At 45.0% G+C, this 22,138-nt stretch overlaps 1 protein-coding gene across 1 annotated transcript in view; it reads right to left on the reverse strand.

The window, feature by feature from the left end:
- The window catches only part of col16a1 (collagen, type XVI, alpha 1), a 60,888-nt gene that overhangs the window by 11,879 nt on the left and 26,871 nt on the right, over positions 1-22,138 (reverse strand). Inside the window, exons 15-47 of the mRNA XM_056583486.1 lie at positions 22,075-22,119; positions 21,652-21,687; positions 21,162-21,284; positions 20,315-20,350; positions 19,611-19,646; positions 18,787-18,891; positions 17,940-17,984; positions 17,444-17,479; positions 17,289-17,342; positions 17,012-17,062; positions 16,762-16,914; positions 15,748-15,774; positions 15,100-15,198; positions 12,991-13,113; positions 12,834-12,887; positions 12,665-12,706; positions 12,066-12,101; positions 11,922-11,975; positions 11,752-11,820; positions 11,504-11,557; positions 10,943-10,969; positions 9,784-9,840; positions 9,026-9,073; positions 8,693-8,764; positions 7,490-7,543; positions 4,289-4,345; positions 3,966-4,076; positions 3,536-3,574; positions 3,333-3,410; positions 3,035-3,079; positions 1,655-1,699; positions 425-478; positions 237-290 (exon numbers count right to left, since the gene is read on the reverse strand). Coding sequence (XP_056439461.1) covers positions 237-290; positions 425-478; positions 1,655-1,699; positions 3,035-3,079; positions 3,333-3,410; positions 3,536-3,574; positions 3,966-4,076; positions 4,289-4,345; positions 7,490-7,543; positions 8,693-8,764; positions 9,026-9,073; positions 9,784-9,840; positions 10,943-10,969; positions 11,504-11,557; positions 11,752-11,820; positions 11,922-11,975; positions 12,066-12,101; positions 12,665-12,706; positions 12,834-12,887; positions 12,991-13,113; positions 15,100-15,198; positions 15,748-15,774; positions 16,762-16,914; positions 17,012-17,062; positions 17,289-17,342; positions 17,444-17,479; positions 17,940-17,984; positions 18,787-18,891; positions 19,611-19,646; positions 20,315-20,350; positions 21,162-21,284; positions 21,652-21,687; positions 22,075-22,119 — 2,019 coding nt within the window. The remainder of the gene's footprint in view (positions 1-236; positions 291-424; positions 479-1,654; positions 1,700-3,034; positions 3,080-3,332; positions 3,411-3,535; positions 3,575-3,965; positions 4,077-4,288; positions 4,346-7,489; positions 7,544-8,692; positions 8,765-9,025; positions 9,074-9,783; positions 9,841-10,942; positions 10,970-11,503; positions 11,558-11,751; positions 11,821-11,921; positions 11,976-12,065; positions 12,102-12,664; positions 12,707-12,833; positions 12,888-12,990; positions 13,114-15,099; positions 15,199-15,747; positions 15,775-16,761; positions 16,915-17,011; positions 17,063-17,288; positions 17,343-17,443; positions 17,480-17,939; positions 17,985-18,786; positions 18,892-19,610; positions 19,647-20,314; positions 20,351-21,161; positions 21,285-21,651; positions 21,688-22,074; positions 22,120-22,138) is intronic.

Below are 22,138 nucleotides of genomic sequence, written 5' to 3' on the forward strand. Positions count from 1 at the left end.
GTCTGTCATTCGCACCACCACCTTTAAACCCATCCCCCCCCTCCCCTCAACTTCTCAAAGGTTACCAACCAACAAGCATCCATCTACTTACTCCAGTCCCGCATTGAGACCGACCCTCCATCCTCCCCCCTCCATCCATCCATCGATTAGAAGCTCCCCCCTCCCACCCATAACCCAACCCACGTCGGACCACTAATGAACCACCTCACCCGCTTTGGACGATGAAAAGGACTTACAGGCATCCCCGGTGGTCCCATCGATCCTGGATAGCCCGACGTCCCTGACGAACCCTGAGGTCAAGGAAGAGAGACAGGCGAGCCATCAGATAGGGGGGGGAGACGAAGGGAGAGACCCCTGATGAGAATCACGCGATCGTCGCAGGAAAGCACGTCTCGATTCACAATCACAAAAAAACGCGACTCGCCTGTTCACCCTTTAGTCCGGGGACTCCGGCGGAGCCCGACTCGCCCGGCTGGCCCTGGGGGAAGAGAACGAGAGGTGATTTGAATGAAGCCATATCTCACACTCCTCGAATCCCCTCAAAGCCGGAGGGATCAGGGGATGAGGCAGCTTGACAAAAGCCAAGTCAATATCATGAGGTATGTTTAAGGGCTCTGGAGTCTCGCACCGCGCTTCTCTGGTCTGCCTCTCTACAGAGGACCAGGGCCACATCCACAGGTTACAGAATATAAAATGATCAATCAGGCATTAGTTATCCTTGCCTGTGTCGTTGTGTATGTTCATCCCTCCTGTATTGTCTATTGTTTGTACACTGGTGCCGTCAGGTGTCGCTCGTGAAAGAGGTGCACAACCTCAATGAGACTTATCCCAATAATAAAGGCAAAAAAAGAAATACAAAACTCCCCAGAAAGTCAATCTTATTTTTCTTTGTACACAGGCGGTTTAACCACCCATCGCTACATATTGACACAGACACGCACGCACCACCAGTTCCAAAAAGAAACATCTTTCTTCCGACATTCACACCTTGCCAATACGACTGGCCTCATCTCCCTCCCCCTCCCTCCTTATCTGCAGTGTCTTTTATGGATGTGTATACTAAGCAGTGTATGTGGCACTGTTCTGCAGACTCAGCCACGAGGGCTTATCAAAGCAGACGGGTATCATGAGGAGGATACATCTCCTTCAGTCCAGGCACCTTAATCTCTCTCTCTCTCTCTCTCTCTCTCTCTCTCTCTCTCTCTCTCTCTCTCTCTCTCTCTCTCTCTCTCTCTCTCTCTCTCTCTCTCTCTCTCTCTCTCTCTCTCTCTCTCTCTCTCTCTCTCTCTCTCTCTCTCTCTCTGAGAAATGTGTGGATTGTGTACCGCAGAGGTCCCACTCTCGATCACGTAGACAGGGGGAATAATTGAACAACTGGAGAAAGACAGTGGAATTGTTTCCTCATCTAGAATATCTTTCATTATAGAGAGAGAGAGATTGAGATAGAGAGGTAGAGAGAGGGAAAGGGTGAGAGGAAGAGATAGATAGAGAAGGGGAGAGAGGGAGAGAATCGACTGTCTGGAAAAGTACTCAATTTCGAAGTGTAGTACATATTTCTTAACAGGAAAGAGTGATTTGTAAAAAAAAAATAGGAAAAAGAAGGTCAATACGGGATGAATAAAGAACATCCAAATGAACATGAGCCTTTACTTACAGGTGATCCTGAAGGACCCTGGGGGCCGGGGAAACCGGGAGGACCCTGTGGAAAACAGACAGGCAATGTGACGGACGACTCACACTGCAGACAATAGCTGAAGCTCTTCTGTTTTCCCTTTCACTTTATGTTGTTACAAAAACGGAAAAATTGTGTTGAGGCAAGTACTCATTCTCGTCTGCGACACTAGGGGGGTCTGTGGACCCGTGAAAGGCAGAAAACATAGACAAGCACAAAAACCCCTCCCTTACATTTTGGGAAGGAAAAGGAAGGAAAAAATGAGCTTCTATAAAATAAATAACAAGAATTGTAAGGCGATTGACGTCACACTTTGAGGGACAAGCGTTTGATAGAAAAATAGTTTCGTGGCTCACTTTGAAGATTTGAAGATCTTAGCCTTGTAATGCGTGCTCATGGACATTAGCCAGCAGATGGGCAGTATGTGTGCATGTGCTAAATGCAGACCTACCTCCATGGTAGGGTTTCATTCATTTTAAAACAAGTACAAATATATCGGGGGGGGAACACAAGATCAAATAGCAAGAAATTCTAACCTGGATGTTGGACAAGGAAGTCCTAACGAGGAAGTGAACCCATCACATAATAACAACACTTGAAACTATTCTCTTTGGATCTCTCTGGTCTGGTATTTTGACTGAATTGTATGCAGTTGTTAAACGTCGGAAATTCTCTGCAAATCGATGGGTCTGCTACTTCAGGCTGAAAACACTATTTTAGTGTAGCAGTTTGCTATCGGCTACCTGCTCACCCTACTGTTTGATGGGCATTCTGAAAAAGTTAGATAACGCCTCCAGTACCTACCCCTATTTAACCCAATGGGTCCATTTCTTATACCATCACAGCCTTTTTCAAAAGATAATGCATCTCCTGGGTGGAAGTTGTTCAGTTAACATGGGGGTTTACTTAGCCATTAAAATCCTTGATTGTTGATATCTCCAACTCAAGTCTAGAATAAACACTTTGAATTTGTTTCAATTGGCGAGTTGGGCCATGATTTTTAAAATGCACATAAAAAGGAGTAGATGGAAACACGGCTTATTACATTTACATTTGGGGCATTTAGCAGACACTTTTATCCAAAGCAACTTACAATAAGTACATTTGTCATAAGAAGTGCATAAATATATCGCTGTCGGTGCAGAAAGGATGTTCATAGAACCAAGTGCAAGTACAACAATCGCTAGGCTAACCAATTCCCCGTGTTACAGCAATGATAGCAGCTACTGCAGTTGCTACACAGTTAAGTACTATAATACAATACAATACAATACAATACAACACAATACAGTGTACAATGGTGGCCAGAAGGGGGAGTTTATGTATTTATTTTTCTATGAAGATTGTTGCCAGGTGACCTACCATCTGTCCGAGCTGTCCTGCCTGGCCCCTCTGGCCTGCAATGCCCTTGGGTGGGAGGAGGAAGGAGGGGAATAATGTTGGTTTCACTTTCACTTTCTTACCTTCACTCTTCACCTTAACCATGAACCTACTCACACACTGAAACATTTTGCAACATCACACATCCAGCCGCACTCACCCACTTATCTAGTTTAAATTCACTTACTCACATAAATGACTCATTCCCTCACAGAATCAATCAGGTGGCTTCACTCACTCACTCAGTCATTTCTTCTCATCCCTCCATTCATCCACTAACCGGCTCTCCCCTCTCTCCGGTGGATCCCTGGACCCCTGGTTGTCCCGGGCTCCCAGTGCAGGTATTGCAGGGTCGTGCCTGAAGCCAGAAAAGAGAATAAATACATAGAAAACAGAATAGCCTGCTGGGTGCACGTGCATACACACAGTATGCTTGTGTGACTCTATGTTTGGGTTGCATTAGACTTGGAGATTTGCACTCACCGGCTGAGTTGCCTGCTCTCTGTTCAGCCTATCCATACACTGCAGAATACACACAAGAATAAGTTAGCCCACAAGAATGCCAGTGAGTTGTCCCTGACTCTGCATGACCAGCAGAAAAGCCACTAAAGAAACGACCCAGCTATTAAGTGGCTGCTATTTTGCATATTCCATAGGAGTAGTTCCACAAATAAAAAGTTATTCATTAAAAAACTATTTTCATGGGCCTTTCTGCCATTATGCTCAGTGCTTTGAAAATGCGATGAATGAACCAGGGTCGCTCAAAGGCAAACCCCCTATCTGGTTAGCGCACTAGCGTGTTTGGCTATCGAGTCCCCTCGACACAAAGCTATTCTACTGCTGCAGGACATGATTCCAGCTCTTGAGTGCACGGGTAGAATTTAAAAGATCCCGCCGACCCCTCTGGTCTCACCCCGACGCAGCTATCCGTGGTGGTGGTGGAACCAGCGCCAGGCTTCCCTTCCTCTCCCTTCTCCCCCTTGGATGCCATGCCTGGTACACCCGGCTTGCCCTGGGAGTCCTCCTGTGGCAGAGACCACACACACACACACACACACACACACACACACACACACACACACACACACACACACACACACACACACACACACACACACACACACACACACACACACACACACACACACACACACACACAATGCTTAATGGTGGCCATAATGATGGGTGAGCATGCGGAACAGAAATTGAACCCAGAAGCACCTCTGCTCCACTCACATCATTATCCGTGCCTGTGGCGTCTTGAGACGGCCTCTCGCGAGGGTCAATAGGGTTCTACAACAGAAGGGGGAGGCGAGAGGAAATTCAGTTATTAACAGCTTTTTCTATAGGAACTTCCAGAAGAAAACCAGCAGAAACGATGTGTCAGTTCTGAAGGGAGAGCCGAAACGAGTGTTTAATGAGGTGCAAAAATGTAAGCAGCATCTAAGGGATGTGCGGCTCACTGCGTTTTGGCTTTTGGTTTGGAAACGGCGAAGCTTTTCAACTCCAATATCAACCAGGGTGCTCCTATGATTGTTTTTATGTTATCTTGTTTGGACAAATAATGGAAGTTGCACAATATTAAAATGTAAACATGTAGGAACAAGACACACCACACAGGACTACCACGATAATTGTTTTCAAGAGCTGGTGAGTTTTCATTAGAGTTTGGAAGTGCAAAGGGTTTTTGCTGAGTGGCAGATGAATCTTGCACCGTACCATTTTTATAAGATTGGATATGAAAATATGTGTACAAAACAAAAATTGCCAGAGGACTTTAGGGTAGAAGGTTTCTTTGTTTACTGCGAGAACATTTTGGTTATTTTAATTTAACTGCTACTAGATGAGGTGTCATACCCCCCAACCCCCTCCGACCCAACACACACGCATACTCACACACCTTATGCAAAGCGCTTTGGGTACCTAGAAAATAACCGAAAATAAACCTATATAAATGTAAATGCAATCAATTAATGTCCCATGATGCATTGCTAAGCTTACCCTGACCTTAACCAGCAACCAACAGTTAGTGCAACTGACTTAATACATCTCTGAACTTATACGTACTCCTTTCTAAAACTTTGGAAATATGTCTGTGAGTATTATAAATAAATGATTCACTTTTCTTGTTAACAATTATTTAAAACCCAAATTTAAAATTCAGAGACAATTTAGGAACACCTGCAATGTTTTACTACCAAAATACTGCAATTTAATTACACACACACACACACACACACACACACACACACACACACACACACACACACACACACACACACACACACACACACACACACACACACACACACACACACACACACACACACACACACTATCTTTGCGTGGATGGAACTGGAAAATCCAAGCTGGCATGATATTAGTTCTACACAGTCTGTGGTCAATGAATTTGTTTGAATTAAAATTATGATATAATTACTTCCTTTGAGACAACAGATGCCAAATCACACTCTAGCACATTGAGCTTTAGCGGCTGTGGAAACAACTAAATCACAGTATTTAGTGAGAATCCATTTTGGGGTTTTAGCAGATGGACGAGAAGTATAATATATTAAAACTAAAACACACCGGGAGTATTTAAGGAGAAGCCCTTCATAATAGGTTCACCTTAGCTTATCAAAACACTTCACAACAAAGCATGTTTCCATGGACCTTAGACTGATTCTTCTTGATAACCAGAGGATGACGGACATACCGTATCGACCTTCCTCATGAATCACTGCTACTAACTGATGATGTTTCAAACTACACTAACTATCATTAATCATGAACTTTATTTCACAGACTGCAGCAAATCCTACGAGTACAGTACACTTATACACTGATATCCTCTCCCCTGGCACATGCACTTTAACTGATGGACAACTCCCCATGTGCTCTTACAGAGGAAAGGGTTCCCCAGGTGGCGTTGCGCTGGTGAGATAGGCAGAAAGCCTGTTGCTGGGAGTGGAGAGGCCCTTTCAAAATGAACCGTCTGGCCCGGTTTCAACGGCATCACAAACCCATTTGACATGTTGCAAACAAAGCACATTAGAGAGAATTAGATAGTATTTAACATTTCATGCCACTACGCTGCTAGACCTGGTTAGAACAAGGCTTTTGTACTCACTTCAAAAGTCAATCAATATTTCTTAAAAAGCAGTTGGGTTATGTGTGTGAATGTTTGAATGTGTATACGGTGCATTTTCCACTGTGGTTTAAGTACAGTAGTTGTAGACAAGAAATGGATTTACTTTCCTCAAGGGGCTTTTGGATTGCCAGGAGTGTAAAAAAATACTCAACCCTCATAGTCTTAACAAAACATGTGTTTAACCATATTTTGTCATTCTCAATGTGTAAGCTACATAATGTGTGTGAGTTAGTGTGTGGGTTTTGGTCATGACCAGAAGGACGTCACTCACACACACACACACACACACACACACACACACACACACACACACACACACACACACACACACACACACACACACACACACACACACACACACACACACACACACACACACACTTTATGTTTCCCTCTTTCCATGAGGCGCCGTGCTACAAAGACATCTGAAATCGAAAGACATTTCAAACCACCACTGGTCTCCAAATACCAAAGTCCTGAACAAAGAACATTGATATCCCCCCGAAATGTTTTTTCAGCTCCTTAGTTTGTTCCCAAAGCAGCACTCTACCAGCCCCCATCAGAGATCTGATGAGAGTCTGTTTATTACTTCCCTTTGAATGGAGTCAACTGACCACCTATTAGATCACGGATATCTTAATCATACACCCACCTGATGCCCCCTTCGCTTCACATGCGGAAGACCCCCCCTGGTACGGAATTTAATGCAAGATTGTGTGCAGCAGATGGCAAACTGGGACGGCCTTTGTTCATTTGTCATTGTAGAAACACTGTTAACTCCGCCAAGAAGTGGATTACACATATTGTTCTTTACCCTGCCCTTGGCTGAATTCTTGATAATCAATGTATGTGTGTCTTTTTTGTTTGTGACGCATGGTCATATGACAATAGTGCAATTTACAATTAGGATTTGAATGCAATTGAGGTTCTTTTTAAGGTCATGTATGTAACTCTATTGACCAACGCTGCTTTTTTCATTTCCTTTCAGGTTTCAATAGACATTTCCCAAAATATCGACAGAATTCTTTGAAGGGCCACATATGGACACAGGACTGTTGCTGCTGGCTCTGTGGCATTCCTTAGAGTCCCACATTAAACATATTGCAGCAAGACTGGAACAAGATCAATCTGGCGGGCTGGGGGGTTTGGGGGGGGCGCACCTTAAAGACACAGGGGTGGTAACGAGTGCACACACAATCAGTAAATCCCGTTCCAGCCCTCCATCCCTCCACCACTCCACCACCTCTCTCCCTCCACCTCTTCTCTCTCTCTCCATATTTACTTACAAGGTAATTGGTCAAACCGGGTCTCCCTGGCATCCCGTCGTTGCCGGGGACACCCTGAAAAGAGGAACTGAGGTTCAACCGGCATTGCTGGGCACAACTACGTCCCGCCTCCAACATTGGGTTGAGTGCAAAGCGCCAAAAGCGTTGGGGGACAAAGCATTGGGACAGAGGAAATAACAAGACAGAAGGACAGGTCCCGATGGCCGTGTTTTGCGATAAACCGTTAGAAAAGTTAGTAAAAGTTTTGGAAGTGTTTCCCGCCATGATTGGTCTCGTGATGATGAATGTGTTGTATTTGGTGTTTTTGTCCTTTTTTTGTTGCATGGATTGGCTTTTTCATTAGAGAAATCCTCCGCAGCAGAATTCTAACAAAGCAAGATTAATTACTTACTAATTTCAATTAACTTGTGCAAAAGGAAAAAAAAAAGGATTAAGCATATTTCAAGTCAAATTCATGAATTTGTTGTTCTTTCCACCATCACCCATAACACCTCAGCTTTTTTTCTTTTTAACTTTATTTGAAGGTCAGCTTGACTCCGAAAAGAATAAACAACATTATTCTTTTGAACGGAGTGTCAGAATAAACGGTTAGTGACGTGTTTACACAAGTGGGCCTTCAAATAACATTTCATGTCTTGACTGGCAGTAGTAAAGCCTGATTCCCCAATAGGTTAGTGCACAACAAAGTTGTTGACCGAACAATTCTGACCAACCAAGCTGTTAGGGCTCACATCAAGCTAGCTTAGCCTCCATACAGTTTTCCCCCCCATCTACTGTGTTACTCTGCATTACCAAGCACTCCGAGTTACAAAGCAGAATTAAAATTGTTAATTACATTCCCAACAAACATACTTTTATGAATGCCCCAAGAAGCGCTGGTATTTATCACAGTTACACCAGCTGCCCAAGCGAAAAAGCATTTGTAACAACTTGCATGGAGACAATCCAGGCAGACGAAGCAGCTGCTGAATGGGAGAGAGGGAGAGAGAGAGAGAGAGAGAGAGAGAGAGAGAGAGAGAGAGAGAGAGAGAGAGAGAGAGAGAGAGAGAGAGAGAGAGAGAGAGAGAGAGAGAGAGAGAGAGAGAGAGAGAGAGAGAGAGAGAGAGAGAGAGAGAGAGCCAGGGAGAGAGAGACAGGGAGAGAGACTGACAGATAGAGAGAGAGGCAGAGAAAGAGAGCTACATTCCCCCAACACCATTTTACCTGCGGTCCCTGAGCTCCAATGGATCCAGAAGGACCCGGAGGGCCCGGTGGTCCTGGCGTTCCTGGGGGCCCCTAAAGTGTACGAAATGTCAGCACAGACGCCCACACACACACACACACACACACACACACACACACACACACACACACACACACACGCACACGCACACGCACACACACACACACACACGCACGCACGCAAGCACGCACGCACAGAAAGATGGGTTAGATTACAAAGATAAACTTTTATTTTTTTCTTGTCCCAGAAATAGAAGAAAGTTTTCAAACAAGGGCCCCAGTTATCAGACAAGAATGGTGGCAGACAGATCCAACCTGAGGCCCAGGCTGCCAACTGTATCCTCCAACAGTTCCTGGGGCCCCCTGCAAGGGACAGAAGAGCCAGAATCAGAGCGGTGCTGGGGCTGGAACTAACACCTAAAAAGAAAGCCGTGCAGTGTGAAGTAAGAACCACGCTAAAAACCCAAAAGCAGTGAGAGATAGAGAGAAATGAAAAGACAGAGAACGGGGGGAGGGTTTATACAGTATATATGCATATCTCTCTTCATGTGTCCCAGGTAGAGTGATGGCAACCTTTGGAGAAACTCTTCATAACTAATGATGAGTATGCGTGTGTGTGTGTGTGTGTGTGTGTGTGTGTGTGTGTGTGTGTGTGTGTGTGTGTGTGTGTGTGTGTGTGTGTGTGTGTGTGTGTGTGTGTGTGTGTGTGTGTGTGTGTGTGTGTGTGTGTGTGTGTGTGTATGTGTGCGTGTGTGTTTGTGTGTGTGTGTGTGTAAATGTGTGTGTGTGTGTGTGTAAATGTGTGAGTGCCAATCAATGGGTATTGTAATGATTTTCAAGATACAAGTCACAACGCCCCTACAAGTTCTGCCTTGTTTGTGTATGTCTGTGTTTGTGTTTGGGTGTCTATGATATGCGTGTTTGTCTATGTGCATGATATGCGTTTGTGTGCATATGATATGCGTTGGTGTGTGTGTGTGTGTGTGTGTGTGTGTGTGTGTGTGTGTGTGTGTGTGTGTGTGTGTGTGTGTGTGTGTGTGTGTGTGTGTGCATGCTTGAGCCCATGTACTCACCGGCCCCCCCGTGCCAGTGTACGGCTGGGTGATGCAGTTGCACTCTCCAGGCTCGCCCTGGAAACACAAAAAAGATAAAACACATCAGTGCAGGTGGTCAGACTGAAGCACTTAATACTGCCTCTGTAATTGTGCTGGCTTTTATCAACCCCGGAAATAATGATCATTTAGCAGAGGCCTTAACCCAAAGTGACTCACAGTGAATTATTGTTCTCAAGATACATGTCATTAATGAGCAGGTAGGGGTTAGGGCTTCTTGCTCAGGGATGCCTACCAGACTGCATCGGGAATTCGAAACCAAGCACCTTTTGGCTGGGAATCAACCACCCCCAGCCTCTAGAATACCCGGCCCCTTCTATTCTGTATATGTGTCAATCTGCAAAGCGAGTTAGATTCATCAGGCTCCATCAAACCGTTTGATGATAAATCTGAACTGGGTGAAAGAACTGCAGTAATGCATCCAGATCTAAAGCCCTATAGATGTGTAGAGAGATGAGGGGGTTCTTACAACTACCGTCCCAACCGGGATCCCAGCAGAAGGCAAACGTTGCCGTTATTTCCTTCTGCTTTCTGATGCTGATTCATACCCACTTTCGCTAAAATTATCCCCCTACCTTTTTGTTATTTCAACCTCCCACGCAAAAAACCAACGCCACCTCCCAGCGACGCACTCAAACAGACACACACTCGGGCCCCTCAGTGACAGTGAGTCAGTGCAGGGGCCCGGTGGCCCTTAAGAAGATGGTAATTAATAGGCTCACACAGTGCGTCTCACAAGGCCCCTTAGCTCCCCCTGTCTGCCAGCACCAGAGCACTTGTCACCTCCTCCACTACTCTGTCCGTGCCCTGGGGTCTGTTTGGAGAGGGCCCGTGCACGTGTCCCTGTGAGTGTCTATGTGCTTGCAAGTTTGAGTGAGCATGCGCGTGTGTGTGTCTGTTTCTGTGTGTACGTGTGCGTGTGCGTGTGTGTGTGTGTGAGAGAGACAGTGTGTGTATGGGCATGTTGAACCATACCTTGTGATTACCATCTGTTCCGGCGCCCCACCCTCCTGTTCCCAATTTATATCCCCCCCCCCGCCCCCCCCCCCGCCCCCCCCCCCCCGCCCCTTCCCATGCCCCCCCCGGAGACTCCTTCATCCAAACAAAACGGCAGACTTACCTTGTCCCCCTTGGCTCCGTCGGGGCCCTGCAAGATAGTAGGAACAGCATGGACGACACACACACACACACATACACACAAACACAAACACATCACACAAACACAAAGAAACACACACACACACATAACACATGCGCACACACACACAAACACACAGCACACAAACACACAGAGAGACACACAAACACACACAACACACAAACACAAAGGACCACACACCCGCACACACACACACACACACACACACACACACACACACACATCCACAATTAGTAAGGTGGCATTGTTTATCCTAAAGAGAGCTCCGAGAGCAGTCAAGTGCGCATCGTGGGACACAAAGGACGTGAGGAGGAGGAGATGTCGCCTGAGTCGGACGGTTATGGATGACGCCTAAATCAAGGGCACTTCCCCACGGAGCCCACAGACAATTTGACAAAAACAATTAATCTGCCAATCTTTAATGCAAATCGCAGCAGAAATGTCTGTCTTACAAAAGTGTAAATATAGGCAAGATAAAGTGAGGAGAGGATGCGCGTCTCGCGGATGTGACGGTGCACTCACAGGTCTGCCATCACCTCCTGGCAATCCTCTGCCGCCGTGGGCGCCCTCTTTACCCTGGAGCCAAAACGAAATTAAAGAGGGGAAAAAAAAAGGCTTCAGTTTGCAATAATACAAAAAATCACAACAGCAGAAACAGTTACGGTGACAGTGAAGTGACAGCCACACCGACTGAGTTTAGACAGCGTCGGCATTTAGTTTCAAATCCATGCGTTGAACGAGTGAGCAGGAAAGACACATCAGTCTCTTACCACGGGCCCAGTCACACCGATGCCCATCGGCCCCTGTGGGCCTGGGGGTCCGACCTCACCTTTAGGGCCCTGTGTTTAAAAAATAACACAGCATATATTATCCTTTTGTGTTTCCAGTGCAATGCATTTAGTTTCCGGTCGACAAACGTGTACACCAATGAGACTCTTACCTCTCTCCCCAACGGACCCATTGCTCCGAGCTGCCCTTTGTCTCCTGGTGGTCCCTGGACAGTCACCACATTACGGTGAGCAGGAACAACATTACAGTCTGCCTCTGACACACACTGAGCTCAATCATTAAAAGTAGAACTTACTGCCACTCCTGGAGTCCCACTTGGTCCCACTTCACCCTGCCGGAGCCCGGAGATAAGGAAAGAATGATTAGGTTAAGCACTGTGGGAGATATACCACACTGAAAACGTTTTCAAATGTTCCTCCGAAAATAGGAGGTTTATATCAGGGAGGCATAAAGAGTTGTAATTAGAGACCGCTGCTAACACAATGGGAAATAGAGGAGCGAGAGAGTGGGGAAGTGATTCATTTGAATGTCGATAGGTGTCAGGTAAAACAATCCTCCCACAAATCCAATCCAAGATGTGACTACCACGAGCCTGCCGTCACGGCAACAGCTCCAGGGGAGAAAAAAACCTAGACTGTGAATGAAGGACTCCCAGGGGGAATATAGGCCAGGAGAACGGATCTCACTAAATGTGTCTGTGTTTGACATTTACCACCAAAGATCAATGACCGAGGGAACAACTCAACACTTTCAGTTTCAACTGGATCAATCGGATAACTCGGATTTAAACATTACCATCGCCGTTGATTTTGTCATCGTTTTTTATCTCACACTGTAGATGCAATACGATAGATCACACTATTGACTATACTATTCACACCATCGATACAATACCTTAAGTCCCGGTAAACCATATCCTGATACGCCTTGTTCTCCCTACAGGAGAGAGAATGATGACGATTAAAATCCCATCCATTGATCGCTTTTAGTGTCCATGCATACACACACACACCCACCCACCAAAAGTACTTCAGTATAAGGTGCATAACAGGAGCACGTGTACCTGGGTTCCTTTGTAACCCTGGGGCCCCTGGGAACCTGGTAGGCCAGGTTTACCCTATAAGCAAAAGAGACGATCATCAGCAAACCTGACAGCATTGCACCTTGAAAACTACTGTGTGCGCGCAATTGAGCCTGTTTTATCATCGTCTTTGTCTCACGTGTCTGCCCGGCTTTCCCTCCCCTGGGGGTCCTTGGTCTCCTCTCTCTCCTTTGGGTCCGGGCCCGGAGACGCCGTCACCCACAACGCCGCTCTCGGCAGCGCAGCTGGTGCACGCGTCGCCCTGGCAACACACGACACATGGCATGGATAAACGAGCACGAGCGGCGAGGGGCCAACTGCGAAGCCGCATGATGTAAATAGAGACGACGGGCCGCTCACGTGCTAAGCTACCGTTAGCCTCAATGTGCTGGTGTTAGATGATCAGGTGGTCGGATTCACAGACCAGCCAGTTGGATTTGCAGAGTAAACAACCCCCAGCAGCCATAGCGCACATCTGTCGACGTTTGTGGTCGATTTGACATTAAAATGCAAGCTAAGTAACGCTTGGAGATGTTGTTTTATGGAACTTGATTGTTTTATGTAAATCGATACGTAAAACAATCAGGCAGCACAGCATTAGGGATCTCTGACCTCGAGACAGAAGTCAGACAATATTATCATCATTAGAGATTTCAATATTTATCATGATTGCATATTAAATTATGGATTTTGCTCCTCATGCCTTTCGTCAATTACAATTATGCTGAAGCTTCGAGCAATCAATTCGCAATCATCGCAGTGTAGCGGATGTACTTGCCGTCTTGTTTTAGCAGGCGATTAGCATAAATGTCTCTTACTTGATCGTCATTGCTTAAAAAATTTGCACTATAGGACCAATCTAAAAAAAATAACAATGAAAGTTATATTAACCATATGCATGAATCAGCTTACTGTAGCTACCATTAGTAGAACAAAAGAGCCAGGGCAGTTCATGAGAAACCTTAGCATGCCTTGCTAATACACTCTACAAACGCATTTGCTTAATATATCCATTGGTATCATTTTTTTATTAGCTTTTTAGAGAGAAGAACAGAAATAAAAACTCTTCAAAAAATGTACATGGTCCTAAAACATTCTCTAAATCTTAAGATAATTTGTAACAGGTCTGGATCTCAAAATACTTATTCTATCAGGTTTTTCACTTTTTATCGGCAATACCCTTTCTTCTTATGTTGTTAGCACTGCCATTAAGCACAAAATCCTCCAGCATGAACATATCAAAGAAAAAAAGAACGTGACCACATGTGGCCCTATTTGACCATCCCTCTCCTGGTGCTTTGCTATACCTATTAAAGGCTTATGTGGGATAAACGTCTCAGGCACATCAAGCTGTTGCTCGCGATATGTTCATCCCTACTTGGGCCTCGCCAGGCTTTGAATGCGGCCTCTCGTTAAAGTCCACTGGTTAAAAAACAAATCTCAAGGCAACAGGGGCTTTCTCTGTCAAGTTTTTCCCATCGCTGAAATAGTCGGTCAAAATTCATCAAGGAGAGCTACATTCAAAAATAATATATATATTAATGCTGTCAGTTCAAAGCGTTATTAACGGTGTTAACGCAAACTGATTTTTTTTATCGTGCGATTAACGCAATTTATGATTGAAAGAAAAAAAAAATATATATATATTTCGTTTTTTTCTTTAGCTCAAAACAAAGAAGCAGTAGCCTGACTGCTATGTTCAAGGCAGTATGTTTATATGTTCATCGTTTAATTGCACTATAGGCTTTTTTTGTATCATCCTGTTTTGCTCAGTATATGCCAATGTTGTTATCAATAAAAAAACATTTGCACAAGGCAAGCCGATGCACTTCTCCATGTTGATAAGAGCATTCAAATGAGAAAAAATAATGGGACAAAGAAATCAAGGGATATTTAGCACAGAAAAAAGATTTGCGATTAAATCGTGAGTTAACTATGACATCAATGTGATTAATCGCGACTAAATATTTTAATCGCTTGACAGCACTAATATATATATATAGATATTTATGCAACTCGCTTCAGGGTATGCTCGCCTTGCACTAGGCTATCCTTACAGATAACTAAAGGCTACCGAAAGGACAACATTACGTTTATTTCAATGGACATCTTCTCCGGACTGCGTTTTAGAATACCAATTGATTATATCAAAGGAAGGAGGGGATAAAAGGTATTGATTGATTCACAGCTTAAAAAAGGAAAAAAATGAATGAAAATGAAAGGTTCTACGTAGGTGACCAAATTATACCTTCTCTCCTTTAAAGCCATTGAGTCCATTGTAACCCGGTTCTCCAGCCAGTCCTGGGGATCCTGCAGCTCCATCCAGTCCTTTATCTCCTGCTTGTCCCTGGGGAGAAGACAGAACATAGAACATGCTGCGGGGAAATAAGCAAGTATTCCTACATACTGGACCCTCGTTGATGTACATAAAAGTTTGTGCCTCAAAAAAGCATTTTCCTGTTAAACTTCAGACATTTCTTTTGGAGGGGGTGAACTGAGGTAATTATGTATTTCAATGCATTATTTTCTTGCCCTGACAGAGAGAATTATCTAATTTAAGGTGAGGACTCCACACTCCCCTGTAGTAGCATTACATCTTTCCTTCCTGCATACTATATTAGACCCAGTGGATGTCAGATTATTTAAGACAGTCGGGAGTACCTCCTGAGGCCTCTGTTTCGCCTAAGTGGTCTAATTTACCCGAGCTATTTCAAGGTGGATACACAAACGATGCCCTGAACAGATAAGTATAAAACTGCTCAAGATTTTAATGACACTGAGACCTGGAGGGGTCAGAGGGGATGGGGAATGTTTTCTATTGTATTAATTGAGAGGGTGAAAGCGCATGCGGTAGCTTGGAGGTGACTTGTGTGACTCTAGCAGTTGTTGCACTTACTTTATCTCCCTTTTGTCCAGGGGTGCCCTGTATATGGAGAAAACCGAAAGCGATGGATTAGAGAAGTGTGGTTGTACATATACATCTATGCACAAGGAGATAGAGGTGTGTTTTTAGGTTTTGTTTGAAGATGTAGGGACTTAGTGAAAAAGAAGGAATCTATAGCATGATAGCGATTCTAGCTAATTACTATTTTGGGAAAAGGAATTATTCTAAATCCTGCAGCGTTTTATAAACCATTTCAGATTGAACCGGTGCAGTGCAAAGCCTTGTTTAATTAGATGAGTTTGCAATGATAAAACGTAGCATGCTCTCTGAGGAGCAGGATGTTTCTTAGGTGGTCAAGATTTATTAACTTGACTTAAGGCTTTAGTCCTAGGAGAGACATGTAATTTTCAGACCACTTAAACCCGACAATAAAAAACTAACAACAACTGGGACAAAAGCTTAAGATAGTATCCAATAACTTACATAAAAGCACAATAAACAAGGCCATAACCTCACAGAACCTCACAAGCCGGCACGAAACACAAAACAATCAGTTAATAACACTGCAAAATGAGTGCCCCTTATCAGTGAGAAAAACAAAGGCACGACTGAACAATGCATGTGCACATTTAGTGGTTGTTTTGTCTGTATTTACCCATGTCTGCCATCTGTATTTTGTTTGCAAGAAAAGCAAGTACAAAACCCATCACCACTCAGACTTGTTCACTTTCTTCTTTGGCTCTTATGTTGAATTTAGAACACAGGTTTTTGAGATCTACACTTGCTCTATTTCTGAGATGTTATTATTATGCACCCCATTTTGTTACGTATGCTTTTATTTTGTTCTCTTTCTCGGATCCATTTTGTCCGCGTAATGATTGTGAATTTTTTTTAGAAAGATAGATAAGATAGTTGGATTCATGATCCATCAGAATGAAAACATGCTCAAAACAATTACCACACACATTCATTTATCGATAAATAAATACAGGGGCAGGTCAACGTTCTGGAAGTGGGTCATCTCACCGGAAAGCCAGCGGTCACCGGACCTGGAGCTCCGGTTGGTCCTGGGGGGCCTTGGACCCCTGGATCTCCCTGTTTAGCTAATGACCCCTCTGGGAGTTTGGTAATACCGGGTCCTCTGCCAAACTCAGATGGCCCACACACACCACACTCCCCCTGGGGCAAACACACAAGCAAGGGTCAGAAGAGTGAACAGTGTAGTGAGAGGACTGAAAAATAATACACAGAGGGGAGGGAAACATCCACAACGTACCCTTTCCCCTTTAGGTCCAGGAATGCTGTAACCAGGAAGTCCTTGTTCACCCTGTGACAGAGGACAAAAAAAAAGTTAATTCCTGAAAACCTTCGGAATGTCAGGTGATCCATGTCACCTGCAGCAGTGAGCTCTTGGCAAGGATGCTAGCTTTGACAAGACAAAAACATCCATTACAACTAGCCGAACGAAACACACAGTATTCCCTTCTCAGTAAGACAAAGGACAGGGGCGGTAATGTGGTGCCATCAGGTAGGATCAAATTAAGCTCTCTAACCTTGTCTCCCATCTGACCATCTTTGCCGCTGGGTCCTCTGGCTCCAGTTTTGCCCTATCACATCAAAACGGCGACATTTAATCAAAATTAAACGTTAAACAAGTTCATTAACAGGAGCTAACGTGTTCATAATAGACCGAGCGGGCCGCACTTACCGTTTTACCATCGGCCCCTCTGCTTCCTGAGTTTCCCTGGAAACATTAAGAGAGGATTAAAAAACACTTAAAAGCCTCAATATTACGCAAATCCTCACAATTGAAACCAAATTAAGTCATGGCAATTGTTCACGCACAATCCGTGAAAAAAAACCTTGAGGGGACCCTGATACTCTTTCAGTTATCTCTGTTTTCCCAGCTACCTAAGTCTGTTCCTTTTCTTCGCATAAATATCTTGCAGAGCGGAATCCCTAAAGAATACATTTTAAGAGCAGAAAATGAATGTGCCACCATGATTATGCCCCCAATGGATTCCCCCCTCTTCTGCTTGAGAGCAGAATTCAGCCACCCTGCAGCGTAAAGCCATGTCAATTTGGGCCTCGTATTTTATTCTTTACAAGGGGACCTAGTGCGGGGTTGCAGGAGAGTGGGGGGTGGGGGGTGGGGGGGAGGGAATTGCCTACAGTTAGGTGCATTTATCGCCTAAGCTTCTTACCTTCTCTCCCCGGAGGCCACTGAATCCTATGGTTCCTGGTTCCCCCTGTGGCAGCCGGGTAGATAGTGAAACACAAAGTGTTTTCAATGACATTAGAGCTGTTCCAGGTGTAACACATTGCACCACCACAACAGAGACCACAAACAAATGCCCACGTATGAACAAGCTTACTAGAACTCTTTTCTAAAAGCGTGATCCACCTTCATGTTGTTGATAGTGAATGAATGGTGAAAAATCTAGGGATAACTGCAATGTATTTCTTTCGTCCATAAACTGAATCTATATGTATCCATTTTGTTCAGGGGATGATGCTTAGCGTCGGAACAACAGCTTGCGGTGAAGAGAACCACACAGGAAGTCTCTTATTCCCCACGCAGTGCAAAAAGAGCTGCTCCCTGCCAAAACAGAAGAACCTCATAAACAGTGTGCTCAATAAACGTAGCTTTCATAAGCTAGCAGCTAAAGCGGCCCGTCCATTGTAGCTGCACGTAACTCAGCAAATTCAGATAAGCAGTCCTATATTTCCTTTCAATTGCCGTAAACTCATTAGCCACCGCAGCTGCCACTATTTATTTGCAGTCGATGTGGTTGGCCAGCCACCAAGCGAAACTTAATTAGCTATGTCTGTTTTCGGAGGTTGGTGTTTGTTTGTGGTTGGAATATCCTGTCACACACACAAACACACACACATACGCTGCCTCAGATTTATCACTAATAGGAGTCATGTGGGCCGCACATGATGAGTGGAGTGGAGCTGTCGCAGTTTTTTGTTCACTGTGCTATATCTCCTGGATCAGGGAGAGGTGGGGGCGGGGGAGGGGGAGACACGCTAGCAGGGTTAGCTTACCTGTTCTCCCTTCAGACCCACGCCTGGCTCCCCTTTCTCCCCCCTCTGCGTCAGATGTTGGAATGGGATGTCCCCCAGGGTGGGGCACGTCGAACAGGGCTCACCCTGCAACACACACACACACACACACACACACACAAATACACACACACACACACACACACACACACACACACACACACACACACACACACACACACACACACACACACACACACACACACACACACACACACACACACACACACACAAACAAAGACAACCACACACAGGAGGAAGATTTGCTATTGTCATCTGCATACATTAACATAATCACTTTGTCTTCCATTTCTTTTTTTACACCAACAGATATTTTTTTTACTTTTTATTTTCATCCCCAGAGAGGGGGGGGATTCAGACAGGGGGGAGGTGAAAGGTCATGGGCTGCTAAGTGAACTCGATTGGCTTTCACCACTTTACAAATCTGTCTGGTTACAATTTGTTCAGACATTAGGCGGCCATCTGTCAGGTGCCGCCGCCGGCACGGTCAGACTAATGAGTGCATGGTAATTATTTGCAAAACATTCTTCACTTGACGAGTCTGTCACCAACACACACACACACACACACACACACACACACACACACACACACACACACACACACACACACACACACACACACACACACACACACACACACACACACACACACACACACGCACAAAGACACATACACACAACGTGGGCGTCGTGTCTAGCCAACGGCGACATTATAGTATGTCTATAGCGACCTGATGATGAGCGACACACGAAAGGGAGGGGGAATAAATGCACGGATCTGACCTTTGCCCCCTGGCCGCCGTCTGATCCTGGCTCTCCCTGCCAGGAAACACAGAGACACAGATGCTTGAGTCTCCCGCTCGGTGCCAACGCAAGCACTCGGCTTTGACGGGGGGTTAGAGAGAGAGAGAGAGAGAGAGAGAGAGAGAGAGAGAGAGAGAGAGAGAGAGAGAGAGAGAGAGAGAGAGAGAGAGAGAGAGAGAGAGAGAGAGAGAGAGAGAGAGAGAGAGAGAGAGAGAGAGAGAGAGAGAGAGAGAGAGAGAGAGCGAGCGCGGGAGAGAGACATAGAGAGACACGGAGAGAGATAGAGCTGGGGCTTGCTCTACCGACGTGAATGTGTCGTACATAAGAATCTGAATTAGTGAGATGTGTGAGAAGCGGCCAAATGGCAAGCGTTCTCGTGATGCATAGAAAATCTAAATGCCGTGTGTATGTGTGTGTGTACAAATGCACAGACACACACAAACACCACATACGCATGTACATACATACACCAACACCCAAGCACACAAATAGAAAAAAGCATTTGGAATTTATGAAAAAGGCTGTTAGCTTTCTAATTACCCTTTTCTTAATCTGAAAAAAACATGATTTTCCAAAAGATTGCAAATTAACCATGTTAACTCATTTGTGTGCAGGTCATAAGATGAAGTGTGCAGTCTAATGAGCCATATAAACGGTGCGCCACAGCTTGTGAGGGTGCATACCTTGGATCCTGCCCTGCCATCCACACCGCCAAGGCCCTGTTGGAACAGAGGAGCGATGGGAGGAACATAGTGAGACAGGCGCGGCTTTGGAAGGAAACACACAGACCTGTTTCCTGTCAGTTATTCCTCTCTTTCTGCTTCCTCTAACCAGGTATGACAGATGGATACTGAAATCTTTGTGCTGAGGATTTCATATGAGAGCAATATATATATATATATATATATATATATATATATATACATTTCCGCTGCAGCAGAAATCCATTTCCCCATTTCCTATGGCTGGTTACTGCAAACGGGGGACAGGCTGAATAAAAGTAAGTAGATGAAAAAATAAAATAAAAGACACAATTCATTTTTTAAAGACCTATCGCTATCCGAAGAGAATGCCGCAGCTAGAATCAATGTCAAGCCACGGGTGAAAGATAAAGCAGTGGCTCAAGGCTGTTATCTCATAACGTCTCCAGATATAAAAATTATATATGATTAAAAGGAAGCGAAAAGAGAAACATCACAAAGAGTGTGTTTGCTATCGGCATAACCATTGACCGTTTGAGATGTTATTCAGACAATGGCAGTTGATGACTTCCTGTTGTACTCTTACATTTACAGGCAGACCTACTTCTCCAGTTTCCAGGTAAATAAGCAAATGAGGGTTGATAAATTCCTGCTAGAAAGTTGCACTGACAGGGAGTCCCACATCTCCCATGCCCAGGGCAAATATACAATTAAGGGATATTAACTTCCTGTTGTATCACTGTACTTACAGGAAGTCCTATATCTCCCATTTAAGGGCAAATACACAATCAAGGGGATGATCACTCCCCTGTCGTAGTGCTGTACTCACAGGAAGCCCTGGGTCTCCTCTCCCGGGTAGGCCGGGCTCTCCTTTAGGACCAGCCTTCCCCTGCAGGGTCACCATGTTGTCTAGATCCCCTGACAGCACGGGACACATCTCACAGGCGTCCCCCTAGAATGGACACACACACACACACACACACACACACACACACACACACACACACACACACACACACACACACACACACACACACACACACACACACACACACACACACACACACACTGTTACACTTGTACTACTAACCGTCTTACTTTGCCGTTGTTTTGTAACTAAGCAGACATTTTTATACAATAGAAATGAAGTTGCAGGGCATGTCGATGGTAAGGCATTTTCCTCAAGGATTCAAGCAGGTAGACCATGGACAAAGGCACTACCTCCCTCCCTAATAATACTCATCATAAAATCATGATAATAAAAGCTCAGAAGAACCGACAGCAGCTGCCCCTCAGAGAGCTAGACCGGATCAGGATACCTTCTCGCCCTTCGATCCACCTGGGCCTCTGGGTCCCTAGAAAAGAACATGGAACCAAACACACATTGGATTAAAAAAGAAAAAGAGTCACACACTTGATCTTTACGTCTTGTTTGTTTGTGACTTGATTCCAGGGGAACCAGATGTGTGGTGGGCAGGGAGCCCAGCCCATGAGGGGTGGCTCCAGCACAGGTTCCTCTGGTTCCTCATGGTCGGGTCTATGAGTGATAGCACGCTTTCGCTTCTCTGCCATAGAACACACTGCCAGAGACAGCTATTTCTTTACTTTCTTTTTTTTCTCTTTGTGGATTTAGGCAAACCTAGTTGGTACTAATCTCCTAATCTTGTGAGTGCGTGCTCAAGGCTCCACGGTGTGTGCCGTTTCTAAATCATCAAATGCAGTTTCAGATTGAAGTCACTCACCGGATCTCCTGTTGAGCCCTCGGTACCCGGGAGCCCGGCGTCCCCCTGTGTAACAGAGACTAGA

Source organism: Gadus chalcogrammus, chromosome 22 (genome assembly GCF_026213295.1).
Source record: "Gadus chalcogrammus isolate NIFS_2021 chromosome 22, NIFS_Gcha_1.0, whole genome shotgun sequence".
Taxonomy (NCBI): domain Eukaryota; kingdom Metazoa; phylum Chordata; class Actinopteri; order Gadiformes; family Gadidae; genus Gadus; species Gadus chalcogrammus.